This window comes from Zootermopsis nevadensis, unplaced genomic scaffold, assembly GCF_977971745.1.
Source record: "Zootermopsis nevadensis isolate Lab colony 2312 unplaced genomic scaffold, Znev_1.0 Znev_ptg000006l, whole genome shotgun sequence".
NCBI lineage: Eukaryota > Metazoa > Arthropoda > Insecta > Blattodea > Termopsidae > Zootermopsis > Zootermopsis nevadensis.
In genome coordinates this window covers 6,612,495-6,630,161 of record NW_028259138.1, presented here as the reverse complement: position 1 = coordinate 6,630,161, position 17,667 = coordinate 6,612,495, and the positions used below count along the sequence as shown (strand labels likewise).

The 17,667-nt window shown below is 37.9% G+C and overlaps 2 protein-coding genes across 7 annotated transcripts in view; one reads left to right on the top strand and one right to left on the bottom strand.

The window, feature by feature from the left end:
* LOC110837475 (uncharacterized) overlaps positions 1–8,927 on the top strand; it is a 72,403-nt gene extending 63,476 nt beyond the window's left edge. For all 5 annotated transcript variants that reach the window (XM_087343629.1, XM_087343630.1, XM_087343628.1 and 2 more), the window contains 3 exons: positions 2,943–3,089; positions 6,979–7,125; positions 7,359–8,927. In XM_087343629.1, the coding sequence (XP_087199755.1) occupies positions 2,943–3,089; positions 6,979–7,125; positions 7,359–7,479 (415 nt within the window). In that variant the 3' untranslated portion in view covers positions 7,480–8,927. The remainder of the gene's footprint in view (positions 1–2,942; positions 3,090–6,978; positions 7,126–7,358) is intronic.
* The window catches only part of SMC2 (structural maintenance of chromosomes 2), a 33,685-nt gene continuing 23,975 nt past the window's right edge, over positions 7,958–17,667 (bottom strand). The window contains exons 17-23 of one of the 2 annotated variants that reach the window (XM_022079568.2): positions 17,071–17,214; positions 16,317–16,511; positions 15,307–15,507; positions 14,300–14,515; positions 12,177–12,386; positions 10,090–10,202; positions 7,958–8,078 (exon numbers count right to left, since the gene is read on the bottom strand). In XM_022079568.2, coding sequence (XP_021935260.1) covers positions 10,092–10,202; positions 12,177–12,386; positions 14,300–14,515; positions 15,307–15,507; positions 16,317–16,511; positions 17,071–17,214 — 1,077 coding nt within the window. In that variant the 3' untranslated portion in view covers positions 7,958–8,078; positions 10,090–10,091. Of the gene's footprint in view, positions 8,079–8,616; positions 8,800–10,089; positions 10,203–12,176; positions 12,387–14,299; positions 14,516–15,306; positions 15,508–16,316; positions 16,512–17,070; positions 17,215–17,667 lie in introns of those variants that run through there. The other variant, XM_022079557.2, reaches the window with a different exon arrangement.

The following is a 17,667-nucleotide window of genomic DNA, read 5'->3' as shown; positions in this document are numbered from 1 at the left end:
TTGTTCGAAATGTAAATATGTGCTGCTGCATCTTTTTGAAGTAAATACGTCTATACGGAACGGTCATTCGGCAAAAAAATGGAACGAAAATGTGTAAGATCCGTATCAACAATTCGACAATAATGGTTACCTAGGGAACGTCGTGTTTACTCGGCATTGTTATGTTACATTACTGCCGTCAACAATCCGCTTTCGTTATTGCGGAAAGAGCTGAGCTGTGAATCGGTTGTAGAAGAAGTGCGTCGTAGACTAGATAATTTTGACATTACATTTCCTTACATACATTACATTCAGCTACCGTCCTTTCATTGTATTTATTGCTTAAATATAATTTAAATACAGAGACGTATTTACGTCAGATTCTCCGGAACCGTGGTTCCACTGTCAATTTTTTCTTTGTTAAGGAATGATGGTTGGTCATCATTTGCCGTTGGTAAGGGGACTTGGGCCTTACTCTCTGGTGCAGGATATTGTTTGAAAAATCGATTGTACATTCGGCATGTCAAACAATAGCCCACATTCTTTATGGAACCCGGGGGTTCATCACCGTGTTCACAAAGGCCCGCCAACGGACTGTCCTGAGGTTGTTGTATTCAGTCCGTTCCATCGATTCCCAACTCCAATTTTATCGTTGTCCTCCCACCTGCGCCTGGTCTTCCCAGCGGTCTCCTCCCAACCAATACATTGTACAGTGTAAGACTGCATTCTTGATAATTGCGGGGTGAAGGAGGAAAGATAGCGTCTGCCTTTAACACTTCCGACTTCCTGAATTCCTTGAAAGTCTCAAGATTACAGTCGCGTACTATAGACACACACCCCTCCCCCATGCGTGCCGCATGTCCCGCCCACCTCATCCGCTTTGATTTACTCACCCTTATAAAATCAAGTGAGTACAGGTCGTGAAGCTCATTATGCAAATTTCTCCATGATCCGTCTCCCTCCGTTTTAGGTCCAAATATGTTCTCAAAGGCCCTCAACCAGAGACCAAGTTTTGCAATGGCAAAATTACACTTTTGTATATTTTAATCTTTAATTTTCTGATACGAGATGGGAGGACAAAAATTGTGGATTGAATGATAGCAAGTATTCCCTTAAATTTACCTGTTCCTGCTTTCGTCAAGAATGTCATTCTGACTTGTTCGTCGTTATGTGGTAATACACAGTGCGGCAGCTGGAAAACGGGACTGGTGTTATGAGGCATGAACTGGTGCTGCCATCTACCAGAAGTGAATATGAATCCAAAGAGGGATTGTTCCTAGAGTGCTACACTGAAGGTCATCTTACATTGCCGCCATTTGTGAGCGTAGTGTGAGCGGAAGTAGACGTCTGTCTTGGGTGTGTTGTGAAGCAAGAATGGAACAAAGAGCGAACATCAAATTTTGTGTTCGGCTGGGCAAAAATGCCACGGAAACGTTTCGAATGATGAAGCAAGTGTACGGAGATAATTGTCTGTCTCGTACACGTGTTTTTGAGTGGCATAACCGTTTCCGCCATGGAAGAGAATCATTGGAAGACGATGAACATCCTGGCCCAGCAAAAACGATTCGAACACCAGAGTTGATTGAAATGGTGCGACCGATGTGCAACGCTTCGAATGATTTCAGAGGATCTGTGCGTTAATAAGGAAACCATTCGACAAATAATAACTCAGGATTTGAAAGAAAGAAAAAAAGGTCTGTGCGCGGTTTGTTCCACATTCATTAACAGACGATCAACAACTGCTCCGAGTTGTACACTGCAGGGAACTCATTGAGGCCACTGAAAACAAACCCAACTTCCTGAATTCGATCGTTACGGGTGACGAGACGTGGTGTTTCCAGTACGACCCCGAAACAAAGCTACAAATTGCGGAGTGGAAGTCAGCAAACTCTCCCCAAGTCAAGAAAGATCAAAAATCAAAACAATGATAATCAATTTCTACAGCGAGGGAATTGTGCACAAAGAGTTCATACCCAGTGGCGAGACAGTTACTGCTGCCTACTATCTGGACATTTTGAAACGTTTGCTTCAGAGAATCCGTCGTGTACGGCCTCAGTATCGAGAAGATGGCAGTTGGTTCCTGTTGCAAGACAAAGCGCCAAGCCATAAGGCTCTCATTGTTAGGGAGTTTTTGGCCACCAAAAAAGTCTGTGTATTGTCGCATCCACCGTATTCACCAGACTTAGCACCGTGTGACTTCTTTTTGTTTCCAAAACTCAAAGCACAACTGAAAGGCTGATATTTTGATGACGTTGACACCATTCAAAGGGCTGTAACGAGAGTACTGAACAGAATTCCAGACACGGCCATCCGCCATTCCTCCCAGTTGCTTCATGATCGTTGTATGCAGTGTGTAGATGCAGGAGGAAGCTACTTTGAATAAACAATGCTCATACATGGAACCATTATTTTTTTCCAGCATCAGTCCCGTTTTCCAGTTGCCGCACTGTGTATTTACGCTTGTCCTTTGAGTTTTGCTGCTGGTTAAATGCGTAGCTTCGGCTTTCGGGTGAGCCAAAGTTGGGCAATATTTACGCTGATGGCCGTCTTCTGGATTGTAGCACCGTGTATCTGATACAATTTTACCGTCGTTTCAGAGGTGCTTGCTGCCTCGATCATCAGGGCCTCTGAAACGTCTTTAAACTACACAGTGATACAACCAATAAGAGAGCTAAGAGAATATGGATATTATATCCGGTATCATGGCAATATCTACTATGGACAGTTGTTATAATTTCCGTACAAAATCATGAGAGACTACAGAACATGAAATTGTATTATATATTTCTTTGGTACAGTCATATACTACCTTGTGGAAACAAATGACTGTTCACTCATCCATGGCTAGCACAAAGGTATATTTGATACTCTAGGAGAAGCAACCACGAAACCTCCAAATATGATAGAGTATGGAAATGTGTTTGGTTTGAATACTTATTTCCTGTACTTTTATGTTTTCACAGGGCACTTCTGTATATTGTGGTGGAAGATTTGCTTGCAAATTTTGGTATGGATGGTAAAGCTTGTCTTCTGAGAGCCATATGTGAAGTGCATGGCCAATCCTTGCATCACTTTGGTCTAATTGGAGAAATTGTAAAACTCTTCTTCACGTAAGTCTCAACTGTGATTTAAACATTAGCATGTCTTCATTAAAAGTCATGTGATCTGCCACATTTTACACATGACTTAGTACAGCCTGCAGTTTAAACACCACTACTACTATCAGAACCCACTACCCCACATGAAACTAAGCCACTGCTACCTTCCATCTTCACATCCCACACCAATCTCCTCAGTTTTTCAAGAATTCCCCACCAAAACTCTAGTACGAATTTCCTGTCCCTCATCACAGTACATAACCAGACAATTTTAACTTTACTGATTTCAGTATCCCAACAACGCTAAGAGAGCTGTTTAAATTGCAAAGTTTATAAATTACTTGCTTCATCCCTCATGGGACCAAATATTTTCCCTGAAGGGCTAGTTTTCAAGCTCTTGTTATTTCCACTCTTCAAAGTAAGACACCAGAACCTTACAAAACTGGTAAAATTAACATACAAATAAAACTTGTTACTTCTTCTAGCAGTTTCAATTTTATGCAAGTCAATGGACAAAAAATTGCCTTTTTTGTATAGACTTTCCTTTTTGAGTTCTTGACCGTGCTCCCAAAGTCTGATCCCAGTACCCATACGGCAGGAAGTTGAGGACTGATTCTTGGTGTGATGGCCACGGAAGCTTAGAAGACCCAGCAATGCAATAGTGGACAATAAAAATGCTTTAAAAACAACAAAAAGTCTCAGAAGGGAGGACAAAGTTAAAAGACAACAATCCATTACCTGCTTTTGTATTAGATGGTAATAAATTATTACTATGAAAGTACATACACGGTTATGACCTGACTGATGTCCTGTATTTGTACTCGTCTTAATTCAGCAAAACTTCAACTGTAAGACCATTAAATATGTAACACAAAAGTCATTACAGTCAATAGAAAAGCATATACAGATTCTTGCAGTTAAACAGAAGTTTCAAATTTGAAGAGGCTTTGAATTATACACAGTTATCATCTGGAACAGTCAGAAAAATATAAATTTCATTTATGCCGTGAGGTGTATAAAAATCCAAATAAATTTACTCATTTTTCACTAATTCTTTCTGAGACCTATGTATTTCCTAGCAATGGAATGATACGTAAACCTACTACACACCTCAGGGTAGTGACATGTTAACGGAGCATTGCTGGAATGCTAACAGGCAGGGGGAAATCAACGTACTGAGATAAGAACCTGCCCTAATGCCACCAGCAAATGCAAAGACTGAATTGGACCCAGTGAAAAATAGTTGTCTACAGCACAATGCACATTAAAATACGTTGTAGCAGATTTTATTTTGGTCTTACTGATCCACTGTAACTCCTAGTTTGCAAGGTCCAATAATAATTTGTAGAATTTCTTAAATGCTTTTCTGTCATATCAAAATTTGGTATGATATAAAATATGTTCCTCATTAGGATCTATACCTCCTATTCAAAGCATTAAAATATTGTAACATAATCATAGATCACAGTGAGTTCTTACTCAAGGTGGATTTATTGCACACTAATAAAGGTGCAATCAATTAATCACATTTACTGTGTCTGAAAGCGAGCCGGGATAGCTCAGTCAGTCTAGTGACTAGCTACGGACTGGACGACCGGGGTTCGATCCCCGACGGGGGCAGAGGATTTTTCCTCTAGCCTCTGCATCCAGACCGTCTCTGGGGCCCACTCAGCCTCCTCTACAATGGGTACCGGGGTCCTTTCCCGGGGGTAAAGCCGGCCGGGGCGTGATGCTGACCACTCACCCCCATCTAGTGCCGAGGTCAAGGAAGAGAGGAGCTATACCTCCACTCACCCCAAGCGCCTGTATGGCACGTAGCGAGACAAACTTTACTTTACTGTGTCAGAAAGCACCGAAGGAACACACCGGGAATATTTGCCCTCTGCTAGTTTTCCTTTTTGTCATCAAGTCTATCTCTGAATCACACATGCAGATTCTGACATTCAAATTATTCCTTCACTGGTTGGGTATCCACTGTTTGCACAGCTATTTCAGTACTGGCTTGGACCACTTATTTAGTACTCGTGGTCTCGCTGGTCACCACCTCAACGACACTATTCCACCACTGACTACAAGCACCTTGATGCACTTAGTTCTGCTGTACTGAATTGCTTCTCACTTTAACTCTCACTGCCCTTTGCAGGAGTTCATGCTTATATGGGTTCATTCATCATTTTTAAAAATACATTAGTCAACAACAGTTTATTAAAATTTATTCCAAGTAATGTGAATTGAAAGAAAAGTGTTCGCAATTATCGAGAAATATTATAACAAAGTTACTTCTTAAAAATAACACATCAGATACTGTCCATTAGGATTGATGCACTCAATTCATAACACTTTCCATTATGTGTAGTAACATGGCCAGTGATAGTCCCACACAGTAGCCGCGCAGTCTGAGGCATCATGCTTCGGACCTGTGATATGGAATGCGCGCTGGTTCGCGTCTCGGGGAAAGAAATTTCTCATGAGATTTTCGACTGGTGTATGGGACCGGTGCCAACCCAGCATCGTGAGGAAATTGGGGAGCTACAATGAGTAGCGTAATCCAGTCATGAAAACCAGCAATGGCTGGGGGTTCGTCGTACTGACCACATGTCACCCTATATCTGGTTGGATGATCGTTCACCTCTGCTTAGGCATGTGAACGTGAGGCCAGCAGTGGGCTTTGGCTCTCTGGAGCTGTTACGCCACAGATTTAATTTTAATGGCCAGTGATAGGGCATTAATTTCTTCATTAGTTCTCTGTTTGAGATTATTTAAGTCTATTGGGTGTGTTGTAAACACTTTGCTTTTCATGTAGCCCCATAAAAAGAAATCAGAAGCTAACAGATCAGGTGAACAGGCTGGCCAATAAATGTAGCCATAGCAGGAAATTATTCAATGTACAGACACAATCCTTAAAGTGTTCAACTGCCAGGCAGTAATTTCTGAAGAAATAGGTCTTATAAATCAAGTACATCAGACATGTGTTATATTTAAGAAGTAACTCTGTTATAATGTTCCTCGACAACGGTAAACACTTGTCTTTCAATTCGCATTACTTTGGATAACCTTTGGTCAACGAACACATCTTTAAAAATGATGAATGCTGTCCCATCCTGTAAAAGGATGTGAAATAAATCTGGTTAGCTGTGGAGTACCTGACACAATTCTGGTGCACACAACATTTCTAGAAGTTACGAGTAATTACATGTATTCAGTCACGATGTAACAAGCAGGCTATGTGGGAGGCAGAGAGGGGATGGAAGGGTGGCCAGTACCCTTAGTAATCAGGATCCTGTAACAATTCAAAAATTAATTTCTGTTGCTCCATGTGATAACTCTTTCACACAAGCAAATTCAATCTTCTTCAAAGTTCTTAATTTCATTACCATATAATGCATACACCTTTTTCCTCCAGACTTGGATGGTTTGGGTTTAAATTAAACTGGTCTTCCCATGTACGTCTCTCTGCATCTTTTACCCTGGGAGCATGTGTAAGAAATGTGATTCTTCAGATCTCGTCTTCTCACTTTCACTTTGTTCACGTTGTCTACAATCTAACTAAAGATATTTTATCTCAACAGCATTTGTTGTTTGCAATTTGCTTATGTACTCAGTAGTTCATCTTTGAATGTTACTTCCAAAAATCTAAAATATCTCATGTACACGCAGTTTCTGTACTTTGTCATAACCTATGTTTCATTTACAAAAAATAAGATCAGTGTACTCTTAGTACAATATTTCTTCTCATTTGGTTTTGAAATATGTATCCATTTCTGTATTTATGTATATTTATTTATCAAAGTTTTTATTTAAATGATTAGATACAGTATTTTAAACCCAAGAGATTTTTGTTCCATTTTATAAAAATTGTAACTAATCACGAGTTACAAAGATACATGATGATTGTTATTAGGGCAAGCAAGTCTCCATTTGCCAACATATTGGAGGAGTACGTACATGCAGAGCGAGCAGGACAGGAGAATGGTCATGGCGAGTGTTGGCGCTATTACAAGGCTTGTCCCAAATCACTCTTCGCGTCTTCACAAGAGAATAAGTACTTGTAAGTAACATTATCAGCTTTTTACAGTAAAGTAAAGCAGAGACCAGTGTTCATTACATTACCTTACATGTGAAGGAATACAAATACTACCAACAATTTCATGACACAGTATCAAAGTGACCCTGAAGGACGAGGTGCCAGGTTCCTCCAAAATGTTAGTACACTTTTAGTTCTTGACATGGTGCTAAACCCAAGGGACAATGCAATGACGGAGCACAATATTGTTGTTTCAGGAAAGAAGCAACTGATCATAAGCAAGAAGATCAATTCTTGCAAGAAGGTGATGAACAACCAAAATCAAGGACATCAAAAGTAACATTAGATTCGTCTGATATATCTGCCAAAGCAATGTAACAGTGCTCAATTTCATGTGTATGTGAATGTGTGTGTGCCTGACGGGTAATGCTCAAATAAGGGTTATTGATGAAGGGAAAAACTAAATAGAAAATGCGGTCTGCCCAGAGGGATGGGCAAGCGGTATCAAGGTCAATCTTCTCCAGAGCAGTGAAGAGGGGCAAGTGTGTGTGGTAAAAATGTGAGACCAGAGGTGAAGAAAGTACCATAGTAGTTTTTACTTTATAGATTCCTAGTTGCTCTGTAGTGTGTCACTTATGAGACAAAATGATTTATATTTCGAAGGACATGGATTACAAACCTTCATGGCCTGTTTGGTCCAGACATTCAGGAGTACAAACAGTTTCGTAAAGGACCTTGCCATACAATTACAGCAATATCATCTTTCACAATTCAAGGTAACAGTTGGTTATAGGAAGAACTTGGTAATCTGCGAGTTGGACATATGCAACATTCTGGAAAATAAGTGCCCAAGCTATACAGTATTAAAATCAGAGCATATATTCACAAACCTTTCCAGACAACAGTGTACTTAACTGATCAACAAATGTCTAACGAAGCTACGAGAAGACCAAGAACCTGCTTTCACTTGTCTGGACCTAGAATAAACAAACAACGGTCATCTGCTTGCCAAAAACAAGGCTTGAATAAATATATGCAAATACAATAAGTGGATTAAAATATTTTAAAGTTAAACTCATCATACCAGCACCAACATTCTCTTGCTATCAAGAGTCACACATCTGTATTCAGTATCTCACATTTGTATCAGTTAAACTGTTTTACCACTGTTGGGGCATGATGCTGACCACTCACCCCTATCAAGGTTACGAATGAGCAGGAGCTACACATCCTACGCTCACCGCAGATGCCTACATATCTTTTTTTTAAAAACTACCACCAGGATGGACACACGTGATTGAAGGAATGATATTTTTGTTTACTGCATCCAGAATTGTCTAAAGGCCACCCTCTCTCCTATCCCTTTAGCAGCAGGGACATTTTGCCCAGGGATAGAAGTAGACAGAGGGTGAAGCTAACCAGTCATTTCCTTTTAATGGCAAGGCCTTGAGCATGGTATAATACTTAGTCACATGAATAGCTTCATATTTATTTCTAAAATAAAGAAACAATATATGAGAAATTCATATTCATTTATTTTATGCCTGTAAGTCATTGAAGCTCATTGAAGCTGGCATGCACTTATGACCCAACACAATACTTCAACATTCCTGTGTGTAACCAGTATTAGATGAGATAGAAATTATGTTATGTTGTGAAACATCCTGGTAACAACATGTACAGTTCACAGAGAAGTGTCTGTAAATAGAAATGTTTGACTTGTATAAACTATAAGTATCCTTGTACAAATTAATTTATATATTTGTAGATAATCTACTGGAACACATAAGCAAATCAGCCAAAACATTAAATTATTATACCAATGATTACATTTTTATCTTTGAGTGCTACAATTGCCTGTCCATCACAATTCTTCCTTTGACTGTTTCCCTTATAAATGCAGAGAAAAGTGAATACAATAATTTATTTCTGTATTTATACAGCAGTTGTATTCCTCAAAAGCACAAAATAATGAATATAAAATAAGCAAACAAACTATTAACACCATAAAAAAGACACTAGTGCCATACGTGTTTCAACCTCAAGAGGTCATGATCAGTGGCAACAGGGAAATTAATTAATTTAATCAAATGGTTTAAAATTGGTTTAGAAAACAAATCATGAAGTAGAGTATTTTAACTATGCACTTAGCTATTGATCCAATGGTCCGGTGGCTGTAGCTGGTCTGCGGCGAGCCGTGGTTGCATGTTTGTGTGAGTAACACCCACACTTCGTTGGAGTTCACAGGTACGGACGACGCAATCACGGCTCGCCGCAGACCAGCTACATCCACCATACCATCGGATCCATAGCTAAGTGCAGAGTTCAACTCCTGTAAAACCAACGATATGCTTTTGTAAAATACTCTACTTCATGATTTGTTTTCTGAACTATTTTTAAACCATTTTGATTAAATTAATTAATTTCCCCTGTTGCCAATGATGATCACCTCTTGAGGTTGAGGCACTAGTGTCTTTTTATAGTTGTTTGTTTGCTCATTTTATGTTCTAATACACTACACGGTATGCAAAGTTTTAAGATTTTAACAAAATAATGAGCTAATTTTCCATAACAGGGGTTGACACCCCTGTGAAATGTTTATATAGTTATATAAAATGTTATGTTAACATTTTGAGAGTCAATGCCTCCATCTCTCTCCACGAATGAATGTCACACTGTTATTTGTAAAGTTGCCAGTTTCGAACATCTGGGAGCCTTTGTCAAGTGTGCATCTTTTGTCACCTATTTTACATATCGTTTAATAATAACCTTATAAACTGGGTACACATGTAAATATTCACTGTGGTACTGCAGCCTGTTGAGCTTACATAAAATACCAATAACTTTAAAAAGAAATCATTGTGTTTCACATATCAGATTCAGCAGATTAGAAAACAATGGCAATAGAATTCAGTTGAACAAATGTTGGTCCCATTCAAACAACTTAAAATGAGAGAAGAAAGAATTTTGATAGTTTCTGCTTCTCACCATTAATTCCTTTGCGCTGTATGAGACACTGTCGACATTCCATCAACAAACTTGGTTTGGAATAGTACGTTAGCATTGTTGAACATCCCATCTTTCAGAGACACAATGATGAACTGTAACAGAATCAATCGAAGTTAAAAACTTCCTTTCTCTTGGGTTCAGCCCAATGTTATATCGGAGGTGAAGCCCCACTGGAGGTTGTGATGGCATGCTGGATAATTAGGCTCAGTGCACGTCTCAGGTGTAAGAAGATATTATGGAGCATTGGTAGAATAAATATCAAGGTAAAACTAAAGTAGAGCGGAACCTCAATACAATATGGGTGTCAGAGGGCAGCTTCAGTAAATGTGTTACAAATGTATGATGTAAAACATATGTAACTGTATTGGGGGACATGATCAGACCATGGTATATACAGATCCACAGAATAACTGAGTGCAATATATCAAGGTTAACAGCCATTCTAACCTAATTAAATCACATGGACTGCTTTGCTGCTGAATTTGGACCTACACAGTGAAAAGCCAGCATCTAACTATGTGAGACCTAGTACGATCAGACGCTCCAGGCGAAGATGTGATTCTTAAGGCATATTTATTCAGTGAAAGGAAGAGGAAAGAACATGGAAAGAAATTGAGGAGGATGAAGATGACTTATTCCAAGCTGTCCAATTTGCTTTACAGACCATAATATGAGTCTGACCGATTCCATGAACAAAAGTGAATAACAGTAAACAGCATTAAATGTTCCCTGGATATCCCTCTATACCAAAATCCTTCACTCATGTTTGTAGATGGCCCTAGGGATCATGTTTTAATTTTCTTTTAATGTTGTTTTCTTATGAAGTCAGATGGGACAGAAAACAAGGTAACCAGTCATAAGTTACATGACACGTGAATATTATGACCTAGCACGAGCTGCTTTGAATTTAATATTTCCGAACAATACCACACTGAAGCGATGCATATTCTTGGACATTTTCTTTCATCTTTGTTGGCAGGGAGACACAATGTTTCAGAAGGTGGCTCAGCCTCCATCATCAGATAAACAACCTAATCAGTTGGGTCTACTGGAAAAAGTCAATCTAAATCCCTGGACCAATGCACCCAATTAGGTTCTTCACCTGATGATGGAAGAAAAGCCAGTTTCTGAAAGTGTTTGGCTTTTAAAACCAAGATAAAGGAAAATGCCCAAGAATATGCATCACTTTTATGGCAAACCTATATCAAAATCTTAGTCTAACTACCACATACTTTGATTTGTAGTTTTTTGTGAGAAATTTCCCAATTTTTGTACTCTGCATGCCAAGACACATAATTCCCTGATGGTGGTACCAAGTACCTCTGAAACATCAATAAACTTCTACTACACTACACAGTACTACAACTCAGAAGAGAGCCATCTTCATTCTTTCTGTCATGAGAATCTAAAATCTTATTTATACACTGAAAATCATGAATACAATCACAATAGAAACACATGCCCCGCTGACCTGTTTTTATTTTCATTACTGAAATATTTTTGTAGGAAAGAAGGATAAGATACTAGACAAGACAAATTTGTTGCTAGTGTTTTCATTAAATACGTTTCACTGCATAGGACTCTGCATTTTGGACTGTATGTCCAAGAAGATACAAACAAAATTAAATCAAAGTGAATCAACCATTGTGACAAAAATGTAGTCATAAATCACCAAATCTATATTAAAGCACCTTATATTCATGGTTTTTGTGCATCTCCCATTTGTTTCTTGATTTATTTAATGATCAAGCCCATACATTACAAAGCAAATCTAAAAACATATGATTAGGTATTATGTACCTGTGGCACATTTTAAGTAACTGTGCAAGTATTTGCATGGAGAGAGTGTGGGAAATCATGAAAATATTTGGTCAGGACAGCAAGCCTCAAGGTCAAAACTTACACTCAGGGTCTGTAAAATACACAGCAAGAGTCACGTTAATCCTCAAAGTGTCTGGCACTGTTTGTATGTGGTTCTTACCTGTAGAGTATTTCTTCTAATAGCATATGTCCTTTCAGTTGAAATGATATACTGTAATACAGCTTTATGTTGATAATTACTATACCTGTGAGTGCTTGAAATGAGTCTTGAGCATGTTACCGATGTTCTGCGTGTGGGATAAGTCCAATGCAGCATCAACTTCATCAAGTATATATATTGGTGCAGGTTTGAAGAGCAACATAGCAAGTATAAGAGATAGGGCAACTAATGACCTCTGTCCCCCACTCAATTCTCCTAAACTGTCCTTCCAAATACCACCAAAGCCAACTTTCACCTGAAAAGCACATTTAAATTAGTATAAAACTTTTATATAGACTTTCCATTGTGCAATTAATATCATTCGATCATGTACCTGACGTGTAATGAATATGCACTCATTAATACTTTCAGAACAGTTTGGGTTAGAGTCAATAAAAATTGTAATCACTTGCACACTTAAATAAGCAATCTTCAGTGGAACTCACATTGCCTACCCTTCTTCAAAAGTTTCAATCTATATGGTGAGCCTGGCAAAAACTATGAATAATTATACAATTTAGTGAGCCACTTCTAAGCATGGTCTCCATTAGTGCATATTCTGATTACATTAAATGTAGGAGATAAAGCCAATATTTCATGCCAGTAATTGCTGACATATGAAAAAATTTGTCACAGAGAATTTGCAGGTATGTTTACGGTCCACTTCATAAAAAATAACACATGATCCATCAGTTAATGTCATCAAACCAAAAACTAAATTAATTTTTTTGCATAACTGTCATGTTTTTATTTTACATTTTACAGAAAGTGCATTAACAAAAGTAGCATGTGATCCCAGAACAGCATCAGCATAATTTTTACCACAGATGCCCGTACGCAGATTTTTTGGATATCAACAGTCACTATGTTCTGCATGAAGCCATCACCTTCCTGTTTGGTACTGATGCAAAGGTTCCTGGCAGGTGTTCACACATCTTCCCTTCACTTCAAGACTCAGCTGTATAGGCATCCACCATGCACACACTTTTGTAACTGCTGCATGTTGTGGATGATATGGCGAGCTGAACCATGATTCACATCCACCATGGCAGCCACTTCATCCACCGTAATGCAAGTTTTCCATAATGAGATGTTCAACTTCTGAAATTGCAGCATTGCAATTCTGTGGGCCTGGCCTATTCAAGGAGCATCTCCAACACCAGACACTTCATTCTTAAACTTCCTACTCCATTCAAACACCTACTGCAGTAATAAACATGTTACCATACTGCAACTCAATGTAGCGATGGATTTTGATGGGTTTCACACCCTTATTACCCAAAAAAATGAAGACAGAACGCTGCTCCTCCTTCGTGCATGCTTCCAAGGGAGTAGCCATCTTTGCATTGCTCTGCTGATGGCATGCAGCCTGCAGTGTCAGATCTACTGCACACAGCATGCACCTCTAATCCTTGCTGATGACTTATTGTGCCTACAGCTGCACATGGTAGGTTCTTAATTTCTTTTTTGCACTTTCAAGATATTTGTTTGACTCACCCTTGTAATTTCAAGAAAAAATGATCACAAAACATTGGTCCCGTTTCCAACCATCGTGGAGCTATATTGGTTTTCAGTTGGGCACAGGGAAAAGAAAAGCATTAATAAGAATATACTGATACATTTCACACACATCTTATAACAGTTCAAAATGTCTGCCATGGTTCACAATGCACAACTTTGCTCATTCCAAACAAGAATTTACTACCAGCTGAATCATTTCAGAGTGTTCTCATATGCAAGCAGCAACAGCATCCATAATCCATTGTATGAGTTCCTCTCTCGTGTGTTTGTTGTTGTAGGTCACCTCTTTCAGTGGACTGCACAAATAAAATTGAGAACGGCTAGGTCCGGAGATCTTGGCAGCCAAAATATCGGACCATAATGACTACAAAGTACGTACAAGCAGATGCTTACATCTTGAATGAAAACCATCACTGGTGTTGCCATCTAGTGAAGAAACACAAGTATTTGTTGTTTGTACACATTCTGCTATGGATGTTGTGTAAATAGTTTTTACTCAAAATTACCCCCCAAATTACCTGCTGATGTATGGCACACCTGTTGTCAAACACTGTGTAATAGTTTAAATACTAGGCAAAAGAAGTATCAAATAAGAATGATGACTTTCTCCATCAACAATTAAAGACTTCCAGTATAACAATTTCTCACCTCCAATCCATCCAGAACATCCATGCCTTCTGGGGGCTGGAGACAACCTTGAGCTCCTGGAAGAAGAGTGCTAAAGATGGAACCAAAATCCTTATTAACTTGCTCCCATGCTTTGCGGAGAGCCTCTTTTTTCTTTTGGTCCAATTCTTTCATAACAGCAACAATCTTAGCTTTGTCACACTCAACAGTCTTTTTCTTTTTCATCAAATCAGCATACTGCAACACGATCATACCAGCATTATTCAATGAAGGTGTTCAAAATGGTATTCGTGATAAAATTAAGAACAGATTAAATGTATGAAAAGCGTGATATTGTTCAGTTAAGAATCCTCATGTCTTACATAACAACATACAGATATAAAACATACAAAACTGTGACTGTATCACTTTTATTATGCGTATGAACACACCATTATTTAAAAGAACATTTATGTATGTGATATTGCCAACCATGATGATGATATGATATTAGCATCATCACAAACTTCAAGTAGTAATATATATATATATATATGTCCCATTGATGACCCTGGTTGGCTAAAACATGTCACAAATTAAATTAAATAAATCTCCAATGTTTCTAGTTATAACAGTAAACAGTTAAGTATACCCAATTAACACAGTTTAATTTTTATTAGTTTCCAATATCATGTTTGTTTCATGCATATTTATGTTGGTACACAATTGCAATGCAGTCCTAACAATTTACAATGGACCATGTGTTGCTGTACTTGACAGAGTTGATTTCCAAGTTCTTATATCAATGTCAGAGAGGCAGATATACTATGAAAACCATGTGTAAAATAAGTACCATTTACCAGGTAAATGTTTAAACAGAACACCAACAAAATTCATGTGTGTTTACATAAAACCCATAAATTTCATAGTAATTTTCTATCTCTGCTAAAGCACACTGACTTGGAAATTACAAAGACAAATTACTTCTTCTAACACATAATTGGTAAACCTGAAGCCAATTCCTTCAAACTGGGCTCAGAACACTTCACCTGTTCTTCTTCTTTGCTAAGAAGACTCATGGCTCGAGTATTAATATTGCGACCGAGCTTTTCAGTCTTTTCCGAAAGCTTTGAAATTCGCTTCCCAGCCTCGTGAGGATCATTTTCAGTAAAGTCATAACTTCCGCCCGGATTGCCAAAATACTGCTTCTCTTCCTTAATCCAAGAATACTTGTTTTCTAGAGCAGAAACCTAATAAATAAGGATAAACAAATAAAAAATTCAGTATAAAAAGTATGTATACATGTTTACTACATATGTAAACATTAATAAGCACATATACTACTTCTGCGTGTTCCTGTTACATCAAGGGTTCTTAATCTTGCAACAGCCTGTGCTGTTACTAACACTGCCAACCTCAGTATTCTATCTATTCATGCTTCAAAATTAAAAGCAGTGACTACACACATGTAATATGTGAAGAAAAATGGAACTGTGGTATCCTGAGGAAATAACAGGCAGGGAACATAATAGCAACAAAATGGGCAGAACATGAATAACATGATGACCAAGAATCTTGAATGGTTTGTGGAGAGTCAATTTTGTAGGATGCGTAAAATGGCAAAAACTATATCGTACCCTTGTTCTTATACAGTAACTTGACAGAGTGCCAGTACTACAGTATGCAACAGAGAACTGTGAAAGTGGGATACCAATCAAGAAAATCACTCCAAATTTGTGTTTCAATTTATCTGGTTTCCACAAAATACTTCCCCTACAGACTTCACTGAATAAAGGATTTAATTCTTCAAAAGAAAATGTTAGTCATATACAGGATTCCTGGTTTATTTAGCAGTACTGTCACCTGCATAGACTATAAAGCATTGTAGCCAATACTGCATCAGCTTCTAGTAATTTTTGATTTAGGGGAATAATCATAATTACAGTTTGCATGATAATCATGTCAGTGTCACCTTATTTATTAGTGAAATACCAAACTTGTTGCAAAATACCGGTGCTCACACATAAATAACAACAAAGCTTAGATATTAAACTCTTACCTTTGAGCAACAATCTTTAGACTCAGACTGAATTTTGGTAACTTCATGCTCCAGTTTCTTAATTTCCAGTTCAGAGTCCCCATTGTCTTTGATAATTTTCTCTTTCATTTGTTCTATTTGATGAATTTCTTTATTGATTGCACCAACTGTTCCCTTCTGCGTCTTCACTTCACTCAGCAATTTCTGGACAGTGGCCTATCGCAGAAAAAAATTACAAATTGAATAACAATACTGACCAAATATTATGAACCAAATAAGTTGTCAACTTTTATCTTATTTGTGAAAAATATACATCAAGGGCAAAGTATGGCAAAATTTGTACTCTAGTAGAAACCCACTAGTACAGTACCTGATAAAATGCAATATTTCATTACACCCATGTAAATAGTTTAAAAAGAACTGAATACAATTACACATACAGATACACATAAAGGACAGAGGAAAATTACATAACAAGGAGCTTTATTATTTGTACTCTTTACTTGTTTCTGTTAGGGTAATAACAAGGATGAGATGGGCAGGACATGCAGAACACACACAGAGAACAAGCAGTACATATAAACTGACAGAGGAGGAGACAATTTGGGAGACCTACATCCAGGTGAAAGGACAAAGAAATTAGTGAACTTCTGAGACATTAAAACAAGCCTTCAAGTTGCATAAAAAGCAGGAATCTGACAGCCCATATAAACATCAAATGTTAAAGAAGACCTTAAACTGTCATTCTAATTGACAATGATAATCACTTATTTACCTTGGATTCTACAACTGCTTCCTTTAACTTCACACCTTGCTCAGTTAACTGCACTAAAGCATCTTGGGCAGCCTGAATCTGTGCACGGCCTGTTTCAATTGATGCTTTCAATTCCTTTATCTCCAGGTTCAAAGTTTCAAATTCCTAATCACAGTATGAAATTTTAGTTAATAATACCAACAGTAATTACTAAGACAATGTACAGATACAAAATATACACACAGCAGAAACTGTATTAGTAAAATCATAAAAATTAAACACCAAATAATGTTATATTATATGAAATATAAGCTTCACTACCCTTTTGTACATTTGCAAATTATGGATTTCAAAAGTGTACCAAGGAAAATACAATTTTGCATTCTTGACATAAAATGAACACAATACGAGGCTGTGTCAAACTGTCTGTGTCTACCCGCACATCTCAGCCCTGAAACTGAACAGATTTCAATGAAATTTGATATCGCATTTCTGTACTAAATGATGGCAGGTGACTTTTTATGAAGGTAAAATAAAACTTTTTTTAAAAAATGCTTCATTATACAAAAGTAAAGGAAACAAAATATGGAAACAGATTTTTGATATGGTACAATAACA